The sequence below is a fragment of the Anser cygnoides genome, chromosome 1 (assembly GCF_040182565.1).
Source record: "Anser cygnoides isolate HZ-2024a breed goose chromosome 1, Taihu_goose_T2T_genome, whole genome shotgun sequence".
NCBI classification, from domain to species: domain Eukaryota; kingdom Metazoa; phylum Chordata; class Aves; order Anseriformes; family Anatidae; genus Anser; species Anser cygnoides.
The window spans coordinates 141289287-141312074 of record NC_089873.1 but is presented as its reverse complement, the minus strand read 5'-3'; the positions used below and the strand labels follow the sequence as shown (position 1 = coordinate 141312074).

The 22788-nt window shown below is 42.5% G+C and overlaps 1 protein-coding gene across 2 annotated transcripts in view; it reads right to left on the bottom strand.

Moving 5' to 3' along the window:
• The window catches only part of ATP10A (ATPase phospholipid transporting 10A (putative)), a 113434-nt gene that overhangs the window by 54050 nt on the left and 36596 nt on the right, over positions 1 to 22788 (bottom strand). The window contains exon 2 of one of the 2 annotated variants that reach the window (XM_013180709.3): positions 15087 to 15291. In XM_013180709.3, coding sequence (XP_013036163.1) covers positions 15087 to 15291 — 205 coding nt within the window. Of the gene's footprint in view, positions 1 to 15086; positions 15292 to 22788 lie in introns of those variants that run through there. The other variant, XM_013180710.3, reaches the window with a different exon arrangement.

Here is a 22788-nt window from a genome sequence, read left to right as displayed (position 1 = left end):
ATTTATTCCCATATGGTTTGAGAATTTCAGAAATACAGAAATCAAGAAGAAATACATTATTTTGTCAGCCACAAATGCACAGAAACATTTCTGCATATTGCCATATTATGGTCGTATATATCCCACATTCTAAAGCTTTTGGTGACTAAATACTATGCACTTCACACTAGAAGTAAGAATTATTTCTTGGCAATATCATTTTAAAAACAGAAAACCTGAAGGTTTCTGCAGAATGAAATGATAGACAAGATACATCACATGAGTGAAGACCACTTCTTGCTTAACTCTTCTGCTGTATTATGGCATATCAAAATGAAAAAAAGAAAAAAGAGAAAAAAAGAGAAAAAAAAAGAGAGAAAAAAAGGGAATTTATTTCAATAAGAAGAAACTGACTTTCCTCAAATACCTGACTTCACATTTTGACTTTGCCAAAGTAGCCTTAGTTCACTGCCTTCCTCTGAAAAAGTGCTGACATTTTAGGAACTCATAAGTATTTCTGAAAGGTTGAAACTTGTCAAAAGGACACTCAGCGATACTTATATTAGGTATTTTATGTACTCAGGGATTCCACAGAATGTATTTCATTTCTTCACAAGTCTTCTTGCTAGGAAAATGTTTAGTACCCTACCTATACGTCTTACTCCTTCCAATTTCTTAAAAATATGGGAAATTCATTCCTACTCTAAACGTAGCAATGGGAAAGCTTGTTTTCCATATGTAAGCAAACTTAGTCAAATTGCAAAAATCTGCTAAATATTGATTCCTTCAAAGCTGAATTTCAAATTAAAGTTCATTTAAATTGCAGATGTAAAGGGTTTTGTAAGTAGGCTTTAACAATGCTCTACTGAAACCTATTAAACCTGATAAGGAGTTCCGTTTAAAACAATAACATAGGTCTACAATAATAGGGCTGTGTCTCTTGGGGAAACACAGAGGTACAAAGGAGAGGAAAACATAGTGGAAAGAGCTAAAGGAAAGGTGTTTTCTTTAAAATTTTCCTTAAAACAAACCGCTCTCCCTTACGTCTCTGGCGACTGCTGATACACCACCCTATGAAAAGCTTATATTCTAACAAGGCAAAGTGTTGAGGGGAAGATGATGTCACAAGGCCTCTTCTACAGAGTGGGAAACCAATCGGTAGGCAAATCAAGTAACTATAGGGATCTGTCACAAAAAAGGCAACTGAATTTAGCTCTTTCCAACATGACTTCAGGGCTCTGAGATCATTCTGAATCTCTACAGTGAAATGCCAGCCTTTCCAGCTCTGCTGGCAACCTCACGAAACTGTCAGTTCAAGATGCAAAACATGCTGCTCTGCCAAATGAGTTAGTTCGACAATTACACAGTGTTCAAACAACATATTCCCCTTCATTAAATGTGTGTTGTATGGGTGATTTAATGGCCTGCTAGTGATATTAATAATGCATAGTTATTAAATGTTTTCCTTTATTCATCTGCCCTACTTTGCTGCTGCAGAAACCAGAGTTTGATGTTCAGTCCTTCCTTCCAGTGGGACAGCATGAGCACACCAGGATGCCCTTGCATGACAGTGACATTTAGCCGATTTATCATATTCTGTTTATTGGCTATGGTGGGGATCTTATCCAGACTTCTCCTTGCAGTACAATTGCTGGATAAGGGTTCTGGGATTTGTTTTGGCGCGTATGTCTGGAGGAAACAAAAGGGGAGAAATGGAGTCATGGGCGCAACTCAGAGGAAATATTTAATAGACAAAAATCTGCCTCAGCCAAAAAACAGCTTTCCAGTTTAAAAGCTTTTAAGTGCAATAAGACTGTATCCCCCTAATGCATTGGTCCATCCTATATTGCTTTATATAGCAGTACCCTGCATTTACCATATAAAATTAATCTGACCTTTTATGAATGTGCAACCGGAATTACATATTGATTTTATGTATCCAAAGCATGCAGACTGTTTATACACTAAAACAGTGAAACGTTTTAATGTCTAAACTGCATTAGTCTCTGGCAGAATTTATTTGTGCCACTAATTCACAAGAAAAGGAAGAAACAGTCTGATCTATGCTATTTAGGAACTAAACAGATCCAGCTGTACATCAGAATTTAATAGCTTTGTTTTCCACACTGACAACTACTACTATAATTGGATTTTTTTCAGTACTGTTTGTTTAAATGGAACAGAGATGTCCAGTATTTAGAAACAACGGAACAGCTGAACAAGCCAAATAGACGTTAGGGGGCTGATCTTCCTGCCACTGAACTAAGTAAAAGTTTTCCCTTTTGTAGAAGCCAGTATGAGGGAACAGCACAATAGTCAACCTGCAGGACGAGAAAGGTGTTGTTGGTAAGGCCTACGAGGACCTCAATAATTCTACAACAGACAGCTGAAGAAGCTGCTTTTAGGCAGTCATGAGACAACCCTACCAAAAGAAACGTTAATGCTGAAAACACAGACACGCAAGTTACGATGTCCCTTAGGATGACGGCAAGCCGTAGCAGTGCACTGAAAGTTACAGTGATGTGAATGAATCAGTTCAGTGAACACAGCAGTGCTGGGGAGAAGTAAGGAAACAGAGTACGTCGAGGCTGAAGGATGGATCCAGACCTGGACAATTAAGAAAGCGGTTTCTGGCTGTATCAAAAGCCAGCCACTAAAGTAAATGAATGGGTTCATAGTTTTGTATGTAATACCTCGGTATTAGCTCAGCCCTTAAACTCAACCACAGACCAAGCCTCTTAAGGGCTTACAAAACTCTGCACACAACCTGCATTGCTCCTCTGGAGGCTTCTTCTCTCCGTTTCCACAGACTGTGGCACACTCCCCACTCGCTGGGACTTTCCCCTTTCTGGAGATATTCCTAGCAATCTTTCTGCTGTGTTTCGTAAGTGCTGGAAGAAATTTCACTTGATTACTGGCAGAACCACTGCATGGTCATTTTCACTTGGGAACACCACACAGCTCAGGTCAGCTTCCAATTATACCTTGGCCTACTCCAGCTCTCACGCTGGGCAGTTGGCCAGTCCAGCTTCTTGTGGGATGAAGTTCTGCCAGCAGAAACGGGAGTAGGAAGGACTAAGACCCTTAAACAAGAAGAAGGAAGTGCCAAGCATCTCTCTTACATCACTTCACAAACAAAAAAAGATCACCAGAGTCCCAGTAGGAGACCGAGCATGGCTGGTAATGAAGGCTTTTCCTTATGAGCAGGAAAACCTAACAGGAGAGGCTGCAGTGTCCGGATGCTGTCCCATGCACCAAAGCCTGATGTATCTGTCTCACCCTCAAGAGAGAAAATCTTGACAAAAGGAGCTATACACATTATGTTTAAGAAAGATTTGATAGGAATCTGTAGCATACAGCAACCTCCCAAGTACCAGAGAGATTCCGGTCCTTACCAGTCAGATGAGAACATGGAGGCAAAAAAGCAATCCTAATGAAAACAGACGTTTCATTCCAAATATTACAGAGCAGCATTCATATTGGCACTGCTACAGTTTTGTCAGCCTTTCCCTTAGTGTCTCCAGCATGAGGTTATACACCCAAGTAACATATCTCCAGGCTGGACACTGGCATACAGTCTGTGCTTGGAATTCTGTCTTGTAACCACAGCCATCATCCCTCGCCTGCTCTCATAATGCTCCCAATGCAAACGCCGCATTGAGAGCACTGTGGGCAAGAGCTTTGCTGCCTGGTCCATCTGTTCTCATCTATTATCCATGCCATTGATCAAATTCCTTTTCAATCGATACACTAAAGACTCCAGAAGCGAAGGTCAAACTCAAAGAATTCAAGGTGTGATTTTTTTTTAGATACAAACTAGGCTTTATGAAAAGAAATTCATGATGGCCTTGACAGCTACAAAACAGGACAGCAGAGCTGGGAAACGATCTGAGGGGGACAAACATTTGTCACATGGGTAGGGATTAAGGTTCAGTTCCTCAAGCTTTGGCATGCGCAAACTAACTCCACTAACTCCATATGCCTTTTGGTTGCTTAATAGCTGACACGACCCACCTCTGTGTAGTTAATAGCAGGACGAAGCCATTTTTATCCCTTCCTGTTGCACTTCAACAGCCTGCAGGTCAGATCCCTGTGATCTTTGCCATACAGGCCACACTGCTATACAGGTGCATGAGTATGCTTAGCCATTTGAGACACGTTTTTGAATCTGCTACTTAATTGAGTCAGGCCAAAAATATAAGACGCAAACAAGTTTGTTAAAGTTCAGTAGAGGCTGGTAAATGCTCATGACAACTTATATTTGCTTTCTAGCCACATTGTATGGTAAACACCAAAATCTCTTCCTCCTAGAAGCCAAAAGGGTAAGTGTTCCCTGCTTTGATATAAACCAGTCTGTTACTGTGCCATTAAGAACACTGAATTAGGCTACTGTCCATAAATCTCCATGCACTACTGATGTTTTTAATTCTAAACCAAATGGAAGTATAAGCACTATAGTTCTTCATAGAGAACAGTATCATCTCAAGTCATGAGCCTACAAGACAATCATAGCTTTCTCACACACATATACCCATATAAAAAAGTGACTGACCATCACAGAATCATAACAGAGCCTGAAAATATGAGCCTGAGTATAACCAATGAATGGAAATTGTCTTGAATTTCTTGAAATAACAGTTCTGAGACATACGGCCAGCCACTTCCCATGTAAATAATATTTTAATGCAAATTTCTACAGCTCTCTGTGGCTTTATCAGTACTAAAACTGAAGGTAGATTGGAGGGTAGCAGGTGGAGAAAAGAGAAGTGGGATTAGGCTTATATCCTAGATGCTGAGATAAGTGCAGGACTTCCTCATTATGTTCCTCTGCCTTTTCTGGAAGAAAAGCAGACCCTTTCCCCACCTCAGTGCTTCCAAAGGAACGTGACACCATACCATCATTGCTGCAGGTACACATGGCATAATACCGTGAACCGTCCTGCTTTTGATACCACAGCTGGGATTGTGAGAGAGGAGTGTATTATGATGTGCTTCCATTTCAAAGATCCTGGCCCTAAAATCAGAAGTTCTCAGCATTATATTACAAAACCTAATTGCTGAGAACAGTTTCCAGGTATATCCCATTCCCAGTTGAGAGGCCAATGTATGGTGAAGGAATAAACAGTTTGAGTTTTTTCTTAGTAAAACTGAATTAGGCCAGGAGATCAGAAAAGTCATGACAAAGCAATACAAAAAGATGACTTTAATGGGAAAACCTCTTCTTAAATTGCTTCACGTGTAAATGTTTACTTCTCTTTAGAAAGGAAGCAGCATTTTGTTCTCTACAGACCTGGAATATTCCTTTGTTTTTTAATACTTTTTCAGAGAAACAGCAGAATGAGGAGATGTCGGACTAGCCATACAGTGAATGAAATCTCCTGCCTCTCTCGAGGTCAGCTGCGGCACAAGCACTGGCATAACACATTTCCTTACATGGCTTCACCACTGTTCCACCGGTGCAGGAAGTCTTACCCTGGGGATGGGAGGTCCCTCGCAGCCAGGGCATTCAAACTTAGATTCATCACTTCAGCCCCTTTAACCCATATTTAAACACAAAAGCATAAACAGCTAACATCAGTGGTAAAAATCAGCTACTCAGCACCCTTCCGAATCGGGATCTTTACCCTACCTTTCACCCCCAATGCTTAGATCGAGAATCCAAGATTTTGTCTCACATTTACTCAAATTGCTTGTCCCTCTCATTAATCTTTCTTGACAATCAAACTTGTGGCCTGGACACCTGCACGATGGAAACCAGAAAGAGATGGCAACCTTGATCGAAACTGGCTGAGCAGGAAGTGAACCATCGTTCTTTAGTTTTTTATTTGCATCCTTTGCCCTCACCTCCCAGTGTGAGCCTGCTGACTAAATGCCATGGCCAAGAGTAGAGTGAAAAACTGTACTCAGCAGTCCTCTAGGACTCTTGGAGAGCACAAGAGTTTGCCAAAGCACTGACTTGGATCCTGCTCTGCAACAGGACGTTCTGCACACAGCTGCTATATGCTCGTTTTCTTCGTTAGAGAGATGGTAGTCGCTTCCTCTTTAACTAGTGATGTTCATGGTTTCCACATAAGTCATCTCTGAACATGGTGCTATCCAAAAAAAGATACAACAGTATAGATGTAGAGTCTTTCATAGTGATTCAACTTCCATCAAAGAAATGTACTGAACATTCAAGGTGTGACCTCTAACAAAGGTCTTCACAGGGTTTGACATGCAAGTGTTTTTCACTGACAAACCCAAGTCTTCTTACAAGGTTAGTTTCACTAAAATCCACAGCTAAAACACAAGCAAATAGCTTTTAATTTAATATACTGGTAGTGCATAGGAAAGAACATTATTTTGTTTGCTTGGTTATTTTTTAAAAAAAAACTCTTTTTTCCCTCAGGGAAATCTAATTTTGGCAATGTGTGTGGGATGGAGCACTAATCTTCTGTTTTAACATGTGTATATCTGGAATTTTCAAGTCACTTTTCCTAAACTTGTAAACCTTTTCAAAATACTGCAGAAAAAGCAAGGCATAAGGGATAACCCCCAAAAGATGCTAGAAATACATTCACTGTTCTTGTGGCCCGATTCTACCCTTTAAAAGTGCTTACAGTCTAAATATGACTGAGTATGCTGATTAGTCCTCATTTACGTGATTATAACAGAGTACTATTCCCACTTACCTAAGTGGGACCACTCAGTGGATAAGGAATTAGCTGGATGGTTACATTCACAGAGTTGTGGTCAATGGCTCGATCTCCAGGTGGAGACCAGTGATGAGTTGTGTCCTCCAAGGGTCTGTATTGGGACTGGTGTTATTTAACAACTTTATCAGTGACAATGCACAGTAGGATTGAGTGCACCGTCAGGAAGTTTGCCAATGACACCAAGCTGCCTGGTGTGGTTGACACAGTGGAGGGAAGGGCTGCCATCCAGAGAGACCTGAACAGGCTTGAGAGGGGGGCCTGTGAGAACCTCCTGAGGTTCAACAAGACCAAGTGCAAGGTCCTGCACCTGGGCTGGGAAAATACCAAACACAAATACAGGCTGGGTGACAACTGGATGGAGACTGCAAAGTGGAGACTGCAGAGAAGGACTTGGGAGTTCTGGTGGACAAAAGGCTGCATATGAGCCAGCAATTTGTGCTTGCAGCCCAGAAAGCCAACCGTATCCTGGGCTGCATCAAAAGAAGCGTGGCCAGCAGGGTGAGGGAGGGGATTGCACTTCTCTACTTTGTTCCAGTACCTAAAGTGAGCCTATAGGAAAGCTGGGGAGGGACTCTTTGACAAAGAGTATAGTGATAGGACAAGAGGTAATGGTTTTAAACTAAAAAAAAAGTATGTTTAGATTAGACATTGGGAAGAAATTCTTTACTCACAGAGTGGTAAGGTGCTGAAACAGGTTGCCCAGGGAAGTTGTGGATGCCCCATCCCTGAAAGTGTTCAAGGCCAGGCTGGATGGGGCTTTGAGCAACCTGGTCTGGTGGGAAATGTCTGCTCATGGCAGGATGTTGAAAATAGATGATCTTTAAGGTCCCTTCCAACCAAAACCACTCTGTGATTCTATGATGACAGCGTGAGTTTATTACTGGGACAAGTCGTGACAAGGAGGTTATAACTATGCCCATTCTTGTGTTGATTTAGAAGATTCAGTCAGAATCTTTGAGGCAATAAGCTTGTATCAGCAAGTTGAAAACTAGTCTGTCTGGGAAGGCTGCTGTTTCAACTTCACCTGTTCTTGCACACTGCCTTAGCTTAACTAACAAAGATGGCTACACAAGAAACCTTAACTTCCTTTAGTCTAAATCAAAACTCAGAAATTCCTTTCCTTTCCTTTCCTTTCCTTTCCTTTCCTTTCCTTTCCTTTCCTTTCCTTTCCTTTCCTTTCCTTTCCTTTCCTTTCCTTTCCTTTCCTTTCCTTTCCTTTCCTTTCCTTTCCTTTCCTTTCCTTTCCTTTCCTTTCCTTTCCTTTCCTTTCCTTTCCTTCCCTTCCTTTCCTTTCCTTTCCCTTCCCTTCCCTTCCTTTCCTTTCCCTTCCCTTCCTTTCCCTTCCCTTCCCTTCCCTTCCCTTCCCTTCCCTTCCCTTCCCTTCCCTTCCCTTCCCTTCCCCCTTCCCTTCCCTTCCCTTCCCTTCCCTTCCCTTCCCTTCCCTTCCCTTCCCTTCCCTTCCCTTCCCTTCCCTTCCCTTCCCTTCCCTTCCCTTCCCTTCCCTTCCCTTCCCTTCCCTTCCCTTCCCTTCCCTTCCCTTCCCTTCCCTTCCCTTCCCTTCCCTTCCCTTCCCTTCCCTTCCCTTCCCTTCCCTTCCCTTCCCTTCCCTTCCCTTCCCTTCCCTTCCCCCTTCCCTTTTTTTCCCTTCCCTTCCCTTTTTTCTTTTCTTTTCTAGGAGAAAGTTTGAAAGAAAGAGAGCTTGAATGCAAAAACATCCACACTGAGGCACTGGGCTGTTTTTGTGCCAGAAGCATGAGCTGCCCTTCCCAAAGTATCTCATAGATAGTGCAGCCTACAGACATCAACACAGCCAGGCTTAGAGTGCAGCCCTTCTAGAAAGCAGTCTCGTCTTCTCTTCTGGACCAGTTTCTGCCTAGGGCTTACAGGGAAAGAAAGAGGCATATAAATGACCTAATGCTTGGAACAGGGAGCTGTGGGACTGCTTCTCTAAGTCCAGCTGTATCCTGGATGCTTCCTCCACTGTGCAGCAACAGGTAGGGCTGGATGAAAGCTAGAGCTGTAAATGCAGCCCAGCTTCCAGGCTGGGATAAAAGAGCAAATGTGCTTGCAGTAAGCATAGGCTCTGAGTTTATACATATTCCAGAAGGGTTCACATACTGACTTGCAAGTAAATCAGCCTGATGAGTTATTTTGGTGCTAGTCTGCATGCAAATGAACCCTCCAAACAGGCAGACACCATAATCAAATGTGCTTTTTAGACAAAATAAATAAGCAGCCACAAAGTCATTTGCGAGGCCTATCTAAACCTGTTTAATCATGCTAGTACAAGTCTGTTTTGAACAAAGGTCTACTCTTACGAGAAAAAGAGAGAAAACAAATCTATCACCTACTCCCACCAGCTCTCAGGGGGGATACATGTGCCTTCTCAAATGGGATGGCAGCTGCTAGATTTAACTTAGCTTTCAGCTGACCTGAAGCTTTCCACATAAACATCCAGGACATGGCCAGTGGTTAATAAACCATAAGCTGCTCCAGGATCCACAGTGAGTCTTTGTGGACTTTGTTGAAAGGCATACTGAGTAAAAACAGTGGAGTATTTTGTTTGTTTCGTACTACAAGGCAGCGAGAAAATGTAAATGTTTTTCATGAGTCTAGATTCATACTATCAAAATATCCTAAATCAAGTTTATGAGACCTGAAAGGGAGTTTTGAGCTTTTGCAGTCAAAGCTGTATCTGCTTATCCACTCCATGAAGAGCGGCTGAGAAAATGTTTCACATGCATGTAAAACATTCCACACGCAATTATGCAGGGTGTGGTGGCAAAGCAACCCAGAGAGTCATACAGAAAACACATTGATTCTTCTTTCATAATGTGTCTCCTATTAGATCCAGCGCGCCAGAAATGGCTGCTGTGACTAGACAGCAGCGAGGGTGGGTTAGAAATTAGATGGAAACTGGTGCAATACCAAGAAACACTTGTTTTTTTCCAAGAGATGCTTACTGGTCATGGCTAACACCATTAGATCAGCCACAGGGGGATTCAGTGAAGTACTTTCTCCTAGCTGTGCTCTCCAGAGTGTCACGCTGCACAGACAGAGCTGATCTGTGTTTGGATGTGACGACAGTCTACTATCCTTCTGCCTTGAAAGGCAGAGCATGCAGAAATCCATTTCTGACTATTTTAAACATTTCTAACACACCCTGTCACTATAGTATCTGGATAACAAGACCGAAGTATTTTAAATCTTGGAGGAAAAAATGAAAAATCTCCTATTTCTAACCTACTTGCTGCATAATTTTGTTACTTGCAAGACTGACTGTCTTGAGTGTCCAACGACGTACACACTCTAACTGGAATTGTCAGATGTACAAGCCACTGAGGAATGAACGTATCGACGGCTCTTCACAGCTTGCCTATTGATAGGATGTAGAATCGTGTACAGAAAGCAGAGTGTTGTGTCAGACAGATCACATTCGTTAACAAACACAAAGCTAACAAGCAATATGTTCCCGGTGTACTATAAATTACTCAGACGAATCAAAGCAGCACTAAAATAAGCAGTATTTCTGGTCACTTGCACTGTAAAGGAAAACAGTTTCTTGGAATTCACAAGTGGAGAGGTCCGATCCAAGCCCACAAATGCTGATCTTGGATCTTCTGAGCATATGTTTAGAGCATAATAACGTCTGCAAAACACTGGAGACAAGGATACACAACTGCTTCTGTAATTGCTTATTGCTGCATCAAGGGTCAGGCCAAAGAGAGATCAGAACGGTACTTTTTTGAACAAAGGTTTGGAAGACGGAAACAGTAAGACCTGTTGTTACACCCACTGTGACTATAGATCTTATATGTTGTTGATGCTGAAAAGAGACACAAAGCGACACTTCAGACTATGCTGGCTGAACAGTGGTTGCTCTAGAGGACATTTCTGCCCAATATGACAGCTCTGGGCTTTCTCTCTTGTCAAAGGGGGAACTGGAGAGCGTGCTGTGGCTGCAGGAGGACTGCTCGGAGCACACTGCACTTCAGCGATTCCAAACGGATAATGAAGCTTGCTGGAAAACAGCCTGCAGTAGACCTGTGGGACTGTAAATTGCATGGGTGGGCACAGGGCAGCGGCAGAAGTAGGAAGCAATAAAAGTGGCTTAAAACAACTATTCCTGCCTCTGCCCCCACTCCTTTCCCATGCCCAGTAGAGCTGTGGGTATAGAAATAGCTATCCTTTATTGACCTACTTCACAGGCACGTGCTCAGAAGCAATCAGTTAGTTCATATAAGAAACGCAGAAATGCCAAGCTTTGTAACACAGCTTCTTTTAAAGGTTTGAGATACTGCTACAGAGACATCATTCAAAGACTGCTATGGGCAGCTGATACTTTAAGAAGAAGCTTCCAAAAAATCTTTGTTTCTTGTCCCATGATAAGCCACATGACCAGGCAAGTCTTTCTGTAAGGAGGGTGGGGGACGACTTCAGCAGTGTGGGAAAGAGAGGGTCAGGACTACATAATCTATTTGTTTGTCTTCCTGCTTGAACAACAAGGCTGTAGAGTGAGACAGAACCAAAGAGCTACAAGCATAACCAAGTTATTCTGTCGTGTAAAATGTTAATAAAAAATAAAGAAGCATTCTTGTCCAATGCATGAGCAGCTTGGGATGCAGGTCCTAGAAAAGATTTCGGAAGGAGCTTTGCTGAGGTTTGGTAAAAGGCTGGTCAGCGTGTGGTACAAGAAAATGTCGGTCTTCCAAAGTACTTTATGAGATCTAACAATAAGCCCTCTCCAGTTGTGGTGACTTAGACATACCCAGATGGGAACTGAACTTCACAACCTAAGTATCACCTTGCTATTCCACGCCATGTGGCTGTGGGCCTCATACTCATCCAACATTTCCCAAGCAGCGTCCTGTATCCCACTGCATAACTCTCAGGAGGGTAACACCTTCAAGAAATAGTAAGAACCCACCATTACTAATATCGGGTGAGGAATGTAACACTGGTGCATGAATTAACAGTGTGCTCAGACAGGTTTTGGCCATGACTTTAATGAGGATGGCAAGTATTCTTCTGGATGACTTACATGGCACTGTTACAGAGAGGCTCTGTGATGCTGCAGCCACTGAGGACTTGGAACTTGCAGGTGTGCACTTTGCCTACAAGTTAATTGACACAGGAACCTGGGCTTGGATATTTCCTGCTTGCTCAGCTATTTTAGGAGAGGGGTGTTAGTCACGTGTGGTTTTCTTACAAGCTCTCTTTCAATACTTGAGATACTTGAATACTTTTTCCAGTCCTGCTTTCATTGAAATGAATGAGCTTTCTGTCACTGATGCTAGTTTAACCCCTGACAAATTACTACGGACCCTACTGCTACCATAGGTAGGCATCCTGTGATCTAGAATTTATTTTAAGAAATAACTTATCCACATATTTGGGAACATACTTCTGGGATGGAAAAGTTCCATGATCATCTTATGATACAGGGAACTAAAATATATGAGGATGGGCTGGAAAGAGAGTGTTAGGTGTCTACAAAGCTGACTACAAGTACCTACAAGTTAACTGATTTCCTCAGAATGCCTGCTCAGGTGCCATTGAATAAAGTATGGCTGAGTAAGCCATGCCACGTATACATTGACTCTGCTGCTTGGCACATAAACCTAGCTGCGTGGCTGGTGGGCACTCTCAGCCTTCTTCCCCAGTGAGGCTCAATTCAGTCTCTGATTACCTTTAACCTGTCTGAGGAGGAAACGACACTGCCACTCACACATACAGTCTAAAGGTTAGAAGTCTTGCCAAACTGTACAAAATCCAGATTTCAGCTGCCTGGTTTAGATCAGCAACTTAAACCTCCGCAAGTGTGACAAACACGAGATTGCAGGGATAGTCCCTTCCCACTTCTCCCGCTAAAGCTGTACTACAGAATCACCAAACCACAGAGTGGCTGAGGTTGGAAGGGAATTCTGGTTGCCATCTGGTCCAACCCCCTGCTCAAGCAGGGCCACCCAGAGCAGATGTCCAAGCAGGCAGACCCCCTCTCTGGGCAGCCTGTGCCAGGGCTCCTCACCCGCACAGCACAGAAGTGCTGCCTGGTGCTCACAGGGAGCCTCCTGTGGGCCTGTTTGTGCCCAGGGCCTCTGGTCCTGGCACTTGGCACAACTGAAATGAGCCTGGCTCACTTTATACCCTCCCTTCAGGTATTTACAGATGAGATCCCCCCTGAGACTCCTCTTCTCCAGCCTGAACAGTCCCAGCTCTCCTGAGCCCTTCCCTTTATGAGAGATGCTCCACTCTATCTTAATCACCTGGACTTGGTCCAGGATGTCTGCATCTGTTGTACAGAACCCAGAGCTGGCCCACCACAGCAGAGTACGGAGATCATCTCCTTCTACCTGTGGGTGCTAACTCTTCCTCATGCAGCCCAGGAGGCTGCAGGCCACCTTTGCTGTGAGGGAGCATCGCTGCTCGTGTTTAGCTTGGGCACTTGGACCCCCAGGGCTCTGCTCTGCAGAGCTGCTTTCCAGCTGGGTGGCCCCGTCTGTAACGGTGGTGGGGGTGTTCCTCCTGGGTGTCAGACTTTGCACTTCCCTTTGCTGACCTTCGTGAGGTTCCTGTCAGCCCATTTCTCCAGTCTGTTGAGATCTCCTTGGATGGTGGCATGGCACTCCAGTGAATCCACCACTGCCCCCCGTTTTGTGTTATCTGCTAATTTACTGAGGGTGCACTCGACTCCACCATTCAGATCATTAATGAAGATGTACTAATGCATGTATGTGTTTGTTGGATAGTGACAGAAGAGTGGCTCCACAGCTCGTGGCTCAGGCACACATTTAGGGGTCAGAGCTTCCAGCGCAGGGGTTTGTAAGGTTGACAGGTACCCCCAGGAATCACACTCCAAGTGCTGAACCCTGCCTACTGTCAGGGAAGCCATGGATCCTAATGAAGTAAAAGGGATTCCTCCAGGCATCCTCTTGTGATGCTCTGTACTTGTATACATCATTTTCTTTCACTGTATTTACCAACACCTTCTGCTGTGTGTCAGAAGGTCTTGGATCATGAAAATCCAGCCATCTGCTGTGGATGAATGGGGCAGTTGGTACCTTCCTTGGTTTTCTTTTGAGAGAGAGCTGGGCCATGCCCTTAACTTCCAACTGTACATAAGATAATGAAAGCATCCCTGTATTCAGTAGCCTATATGCCATCTACAGCTTTTGTCCTACATAATGTGCCTGAGGTCATGCAGGATGTCTGTGTTAGCAGAGAACTGGGACACATCATCTGAGTACCTCCCTGGAGCTCTACCCACTGGGAGAAATTTCCTCTCGGTGGGAACAGGATAGGACTTTTAAGAAGCAATTTAATTAGCTTCTTTGGAACAATCAGAGTTTTTGAAACATTTGGCCTGTAGCTCATTAAGCTTCTCGTCATGGTGGTAGCTTACATGTGATGTTGAAATTCTATGTGGAATTCACTTACAATTAAACAAGTCTTTATCTAACATTTTTACAAGCTATTCACAGAAAGGCTCTGTCTATCATAAACCGTTATTTGGAAGGCACATTGATTTTTATCCTATTGATTGGGCTACAATTTCATTAATACTGATACATATCAGGACAGCCATAGGCTTCTGTAGTTAACCTTTGATGACAGGGGTAAGAGCAGAAGCTCCCATTGTTTGCAAAATCTCTCAAATGAGAATTATGAGGGAAAAAGATGTAGCTGAATTCTATAAAATATTTTTTTTTTTTTCACAGCAAAATACAGGAAACTGGGGTTACTTTGCAGGAGAGGTGGGAAAGGAGGGCATACAAATAAATACTATTTCAGTAAGATTGTTAAATCAAGTAATTTCCTTCAGGTAATTTCCGCTAATTCTGCTGACAGCAACTGAACTGCTGGATTTTGTTTTGTTTTAAAACAGTGCTGCTGGGCAGAGATAAGTACAGTGAGAGAGCAATAAAACAGATTTTCAGCACACACACCTCCAGAAGGCATGCATCCTGCCCCTTTAAATCTTACAAGCTTTAAGTGCTGGAAAGAGATTCTGCAGCACAGAGTTTTAGGCAAAATTCTCAACTGAAACTGATCTGGTCTGCAGGCAGGAAAAGTAGTTTGTTTATATTTGAGTATCTTCTCATTGGGCGGTTAAAATGTTTTCGAAAATCAAGCTACAATAGAAGCCAGCAAAACCCCCCAACATTTTCCAACCGCACACAATTGCCCCAGATAATTCCTATTCAAATTCAGGGAACAAAAATTATGGTAAAACTTCTGATACTATTATGAGGTCAGCTGCTGGCAAGTGCCGGTGTTTAATGACAACCATAACAGTAACTCATTAGCACTCCTAGAAAAAGCAGATTTAGCTGGTGTGAAGTGGATTGGTGAACAGTTAACTCACCTGAAACAAATTCTTATCTTAAGTGAGAGCCAAGAAGGGTGACTTACCAGCTCTAAGAACCTCCTCACCACCTGTCTCTGTTTTAAGTTAGTTTCACCATCCAGGTTAGCTGTTTCTATATGGCACAGCCCATCGGGATCACTTGAAGAGAGCAGCAAGATATCAGCAGGTATAATTTCATTACAGCGAAGCTGAACAAAGTCTCCAACTTGCACTTCTTTCCAGTATCTGCTTATATATTTCTTCTCATTCCTGGAAAAAAGACATTTATAGAACAGACATTAAAAAAATATACATAGACTAGAATGCCTCACATACTATACAATTTAATTTGTAACAGGAATACGGTGCCTTTGGAAGGTCCTCAGGTACTCTCAAGTTATGCCAGCAAAAGGTTATGAAGGCTGCCAGGAGGTGTCTTGTCACCAATTCAGCCCCAGGTCAGAGTTCCCAAGTCCTCTAAGAAAACCAGATGCTCTTTAAGGCCCAAAGTACCATGTGATATTTAGATGAAAGAGATGAAAGTCTGTTAATGAAAGAAAATTCCAGTATTTGTCACTAGACCTAGGATTACAAGGACATGTCATGGAAAAAACACAGTCCTACCTGCTCTACAGGGAAAGGACACAGTCCTTTTAAAGGACTCTTCTTTTTAAATATTTGTGCAGTATCTTCATATTAGCCATAGTGTCATCTGTTACATAGGCAATTTCTGCTTAGTTCCTCTGAAACTTTCGTTTGGGTTGTAATTTCTTTGTCATTTCAAAAACTTACCCACCTGAAACACTGATCCATGCGTTGTCTGTTTAGACACAGCCACTAAACCTGTCTAGTTTTATAGGTCATACTAGTTTGCTTTTTTTCATTTTTTAACTTTTTCTTGAGAGCATGAGGAAAAGGACACAGCTGATTGCTTAGTTAATTCCACCTAAAACTCAGGTTTTTAGTTTTATAATGGCCAGGCTCAAGTGCTTTCTTGGCATTTGTGTAAATTGCTTTCTTCTGCTGTGTTTTTGAAAGAAATGCACCTCAAAACAGCTACAATACTAGCCTGGTACAATACCTCCTGAGAACAGGAAGCCGCTGTTCTGACACTTTCCCAAGCTGTCACAGCACACCGCCTTGCACGGTGCAAGCGGTGGCACTGCTGTCAGCGCTGGCCCCCTCTCGCTGACGCTGGAGCCAGGCTCCCTTGCCAGCACTTTAACTGGCAGGATGGGATCCTGATGGGGGGTTGTCGTTTTACGTTCTATAAAATATATCATTTAAAAATACATTACTTACAGTAGTAATGTGAATTGACTCGTAAATAGGAGGAAATATGGAACTCCTGCTAACGATGTTGCTTTGGAGTTACTGCTAGTGATGCTATGCCTAACTCATCCTTGTCATGCCTTTGTTGGTGTTGCAGGAATTAGAAACCTAGTTTGCTTTTATTCATTTATTTAGCCTAAAGCCTGAATGATATCACAAAAGGTAGCACAATGAAGTGTGAGTCAGATCAGGTTTTATTTCCCAGAATTTCACTGCCTTTTCCTAACATCCAGTTTACAGAGAGGAATGAAAACATCGGCTGTGCTTTCTATTTTGATAAAGCCTGAAAATGATTACTAAGAGCAAAGTGTAAAACAAGATAGTCTCACAAGGGCAGGTAAGCTGCAGGTATCACCCATTCCCTTCACACTCAGGGTGAAGGCAACATTTAACTTTTCCTGCTAAGGAGTGTACAAATTGCTTTGAAACCCAGCATGCCATAACGCAGTACAAGTCATCACGTCACAGATCTGAAAGGCTTGTTAGCTCTGCAACCTGTAACTCCAAATCACTTCACACGTGGCCCTGATCCTTTTCAATTTAACTGTGTGACTGGGTAGTGTTCAGAGGCATGTACAGAGTAGCAGTGCAGACATATGATCAGGCTACAAATAGCAAGGAGTCCCATACTATGCTATAAGGACTACATTTTTTTATTTAACTTGCTTGAAAAGCATTGCTATTTTAGCATTTCTTCATTCCCATCTGTGTGGCATCAATAAATGAATATGAGACTTCCTGCACATGCACTGGGACTGTGGGGTAGAGCCCCCTTCACCAGTGGCACTAGAATAATTTGTCCCATTACTGGACTTGATGAAGCTCTCAGCTAACAGGGGCCAGCAGCCGATGAACTGCCAGCCCACAAGGAAAATGACTTTCTAATCCTCCTCAGCCACGGCTGCTTTAACCCAGTCCCTAACTATAATTGTCCCGTTGCAGCACATGAATCGTCACTGAAAGTATTTAGTACAGAGTACGGCACAACACCACCTTCAGACCTGGAGGTTTGGACACTAGGTGCACGAGATAGAGTTCAGGCCTTTTGGAGCACTCCTTTAATGTGCTTGTCCTGTTCTTCTGAGCAGATGCTCTAGCACGCTTAAAACCAGCTTTCATACCTCTGTGCAGTTCAAACACACCAAGTGACCCTGTTAATACAGTTGCAGTTTTGCCATTGACTCTAGTAGAGACAGGACTTTATCACTCAAGTGTTATATCACCTGCTAAATGTTTATTCTTGCTGTCATATTCTATCAGTAAGCTCCAAAAGTTACATGAAAAAGAGTTAGAAATGCCACACGTCTTTTAAGAGAAAGTCTGTCTTTAAAATTTACACCCTTCTTTGTGTTCATAAGGTGTGGCATACAAGAATGTTTGATGTAAATTTTATTTGAAGTTCAGAGATTTGAGCAGTTTTGCCTCAGCGTATCCTCCAGACATTATTCTGAAGGGACCCTTTCCATGTCTCTAACGATTTACATAGCATCAGCCTGTTGTGATAAAAAACCTGAACTAAACACACTCTCCATGAGTAGGCATACGTGCATTGTTACATCTTCAGTGTTGTTTTCAAATGGTTTGCTATACTTCTCACCTTCAGAGCAAGCATACCAGCTAGGCAGATGCTTCAGCTGAGCTCTTCACAGCCACGGCCAGGCTTGGAGGACACCAGCAGTTTACAGCACGGGGCTGTAATGGGATAGCAGATCACCGAGACCCGCTCCTTGTGCCTGCAGGCACTTATGTCACCAAGACCAAGCCCAGAAGAGAAACCAGAACAGACACTATGCACTCGTACAGCAGAACATCAGCGAAACGCAATAATGTGGGTACTTGTTACTCATCCAGCAGTGAGCACGATTTTTCCTGGCAAAGTCCTGTCTGTCCATTTACCTGGTAGTTGCTTCTGAAAGGCCTTCCTGTTTCTCTGGTCTTTAACGTGCTAAACCAGCAAACTTTGCTGTCTTTCCATTTATAGTTACACAGGTGATAAATTAGTGTTTGAAGCACAGACACCTGGGTCTGTTTCTCCAGGACCCTGCTATTTCCTCTGGCTTGGTCCTGATTCTTTAGCTGTGGCGTGGTCAGCACCCATCCTCCAAAGTCCCAGCACCTCACGCACTGTTCGCAAGGAATTCTTCCACAAAAGCTTTTGGCTTTGTGAATGCCATCTCCTGATATACGTTGTGGAAGTGCTCAAGGGGCTCTAGCAGAACAGGGCTGGAAGGCAGCACCCGAGGTAGTGAGGCCAGCCCCGCGCACCCCACAGGAAGGCCTGCCGTGCGTGTCCAGGCCAGAAGCCAGCAGCCACAGCTCGAGTGCTACCACCTGCCCCCACGTCTAACAAGCCTGAAGGTATGTTGCAGTGCCTGTGACAAACTTCAGGGTGATGCTGCAGGAAACCAAAGCTGCAAGCCATGATGAACAACTGGAAGAGGTCAGATATACTGATCTTATCTTTCAAACCTGGAGAAGTAGATAAAAGTCTTCCGCATCAATACTTTGCCATGAACTAATACCATTCTGCAAAAGCAACAGATACTGCTTTTACTCTCCAGTTAAATCACTGTGATGAACTATTAATTTCAGACAGCTCTGCCCAATTTCAGACAGCTAGGTAAGGTACTGTGTGGGGCTCACACACTAGAGATGTCCAGCCTCTTGAACACTACCTAATCTTGATCAACACATCTGCAGGCAAAGAACAGATCTGTAAGTTGTGGTTGCACACTCTTAGTCACGTAAACCTTCCTTCTCCTCTCTGCCACAATCCAAAACAGAACTTGCCAGGGCTTTCACTTTTCTAAGCACGTCTTTGCAGGTAGACATGGACTGAAAACTGAAGATGGATGGCTAACAGGTCAGCTGGCTCAGCTGCGTGGACATCAACGCTGTTAGCCAACAGCAAACGTGGCCCTGGCTGGAGGCAACTCCTCCAGAGGTTAATGCTCTTTGCAACAACGGCGTGCAATTACTCTAGCACACTCACCTTCAAGCACACAGGGAAGTTTGAAACTTCCTTTTAAGTGTGTAAACACAGGGAAAATAATTCTAGCTGCTATCTAAAAACTTGCATTAGTCTACCTATTGCGTATGTTCGGCCAACACTATGCTTTGAAGCAGAATCTTCTGCAGGTTTGTGCCAAACTTGAGAATGGCTTTGGTTAATAGCAAAACCAAAACAAAACCAAAAATATTAACTTTTTGTCTCTAAAATTTAAATTCAAATAAATATATAAATAAAAACAGAAACTCAGAAATTACTTTTTGTTTTCCTGTTAACCATACCCTTCCCTCTTTTCTTGTTCACAGCACATGCTGATAAAGACCATGCCACTAATTTTATGTTTCTGGCCATATAAATATCAGTTTATACCTACAAAAGGCTGAAGATTGTAAATTGTCTCTGCTTGAACATTACAAAATAACCGTTTCCCTTTTCTGAACAAGTTTTATCTGTTTCAGTGTGATAAGGCATTATTCAAATTGAGCATACTTAAAGGGAGATAACAAAACTCCACATGCATAAAATTTAGGAGGAATCTTCCCTGTTCTCTTTCTCTCTCTCAAGCCCTTTTCAAACAAAGTCTGATGAAAATATCACAAGCAAGACTTGTTATGAAATGTGAAAGCCATGCAGCTACAATCTGTTCTTTTAGTACACGGCCTCCTCTATACTAGAAATTTTACACCTTAAATGAAGAAGACAGAACTACAGGGGAATTGTTTCTTGCTTCCTACACTTCTCCACTGACAAAAGTTACAGTTAATGAGTGGGAATGGCCGATGTACATTTGCTTCAAGTGAGTGGTTAGGGAATCTGAAGCACTGCCCTATCGTAGTCCCAACATAAGCTCCTCTAATAACCTCAGCAGAGCTTGGAAAAGACATTGAGCAGAAGACAGGGGATGTGCTTTTTTATCCTTTGGGGTGTTCCATCTGTGTACACCCAGTGTACTGCTTCTCCTTACACAGGTTGAGACTGCAGCCTACAAGTTTTTAAGCCTTTCAAAGCATCCAAATGAAATGTTGTTTCCTGGCCCAAGCCCATCCGCTGACCTGCTTTTGAAGTAACTATTGTCTGCACTTCAAAAGAAATCTGGCTCCTTTGCCTTCCCTGCCAGCTGAGGCTGGCCATTGAACCAGTAGGCTTTAAAAGAAACACAGCAATAAATTAATTCTGTGGAAGATCCCTCCACAAAAGGCAGGTCAAAGGGCTGTGTACAAGGCATACTTTGGAGCTGTTCTTGATGCCAGCCAAGTCCTCCCCTTCCATCTTTGGAAGCAGAAAAGAGAGTGGGGGAGAACTAAAGAAAGCATCTGGTACATCTCTGTCATCAGTGACATAAAACCTACTCGTGTCAGTTGGCTATCAGTGCTGTGACAAGTCTCCTGGTCAGGGACAAGCTAACTAAAAAACTTGAAGACAACTGGCAGGAGACAAGCACTGCAGCATCCTAGTCTTCAAAAGCAGAGTTGGTGGACAACACTGAAATACACACAAAAAAACCTGCTGTTATAACCAGCACCAATTACAATTTGAAAACTACAGGTATTGCAGAGCTTGGAGTTTAAAAAACAAGAGCTACCTACGAGACCGAGGCATACATTATACAAAGTCTGAACATGCTAAGTATCTATGGAAACACGTAGAGAACCATTTGGGTACAATTACAATGTTGTGGCAGAATTAAGGAAAAACATGTAGCATAAGTTAATGCCAAAGCAGGTTACATAATGCCCAGAATATGTCTTCATTCCACCACAAACGATAACATCTGTTTCTATGAAAATAAATCATGAAGAGGCTCCGAATCTGATATTAATCAGACAAGACATTAACAGAGAGTGTTCTTGAGAAATGTTGGAGAGAAAAAAATTTCTCCACGACTGATGTTTCTATATAGATCCCTTAATATTCACATTGTTTTAAGAGCACCAAAAAGTTTTCTTGTTTTCATGGACTTCAAATATCCATTTTTTTTTGGATTATCAAGTTCAAATGCATCTTAGAGCTGCTAGAAGCAAACGTGCTTGCAGAGCGATAACTAGGCATAAAGGTGCCTTTTAATATATTCACATTCTGAAAACAGGTAACTTTTCTGTTACAAGCCAAACTTGTTATGAAAAAAATGTACCCATGAAACTTCAGTGTTTCAGGTTTATAACGTGGAAGTAATCACTGAACTTCTCTTGGCAGTGTTATCTCCATTATACCTCTTGTTGAAATAAACCTCACTATTGTTAACTATAATGAAACATTTGCTAACCGGAATAACTAATTTTTCAGCCAAGAAACTTGTTGTTTCGATAACAACATCAAACATAAAGGCAGACCATGTAATGAAACTGAAGAAAGAAGAAGCTGTCTCCCAGAACTTGATTTTAAAATTCTCAAGACTATTTTGGAGAAACGTCTAGTATCCTATTTTTAATAAGTGGCATAACTTCCAACACTCCTATGTTTCCTGCCAAAAATGCTAACAAACTTGTATCATTGTTCCGATTAGCAGATATACTGGGAGAGAAGACTGCTAACTGCCTATCACAGATATTAAGATTGAATATTTACACTACAGTAGGGCTCCAAGTAACTGCAAAAAGATTCAACTGAGCCTGGTGCTGTGCAAACATGAAAGGAGAAACAATCCCCTGCCGGAAGGGGAGCCATTCAAATTATAGATACCTCATGATGCCTACCTCCATCTGTGCTTGCTTCCTAAACAATTAAAATGGGAACTCTTCCAAGGGAGATCTTGGGTGCCAACTTTTTGCAATTTTGCAATTTTGTCCTCTAAACTGATAATTAATAGCAAAAGGACACTTAGGAGAACTGTTTGAGTGCCGAAAATTCAGGTGCATGCTAGATACATAAATCTGTTGGACTAAATCCTATGTTTGGGTGTTCTCCCACTGAATTTAGGCCACGGTAATTGGTTGGCCATTCCAAGGGATAGCTTCATGCCTTAATGATACATCTTAAAAGGCAAATTTAGTATGGCTCTGCAGTTAATGAGGGAAATCGATTCTTTAACAGATTCAGGCACTTCAGTGGAATTTTTTTCCCTTCTCATTCCCCTGGTTCCACACACCTGCCTGACTTGATCTCAGGACTACATGACCCAGTTCACAAAAATGCATTAGTATGTTCACTACATATACACACAAAGTCATCTGTAAAGAACTGCTAAAGAAAGGTGCTTCCTAACCGCAAGAGTTTTCATTTGAAAAATCATTCCAGTTCTTTCAGCTAAACTGTTCATGTAAGAGCTGAAAGAATTTTTATTGGGAAAGGCATTTCCTGTTAATTACGTGCACAGACCTGATGGAGTTGTTGATATTCAGTTTGGGAGACTATTTTTCTCCACATAACTATGACATACAAACACACCTCCTTTAAAGCTCATGTTATCTAATCACTGCACAAAAACA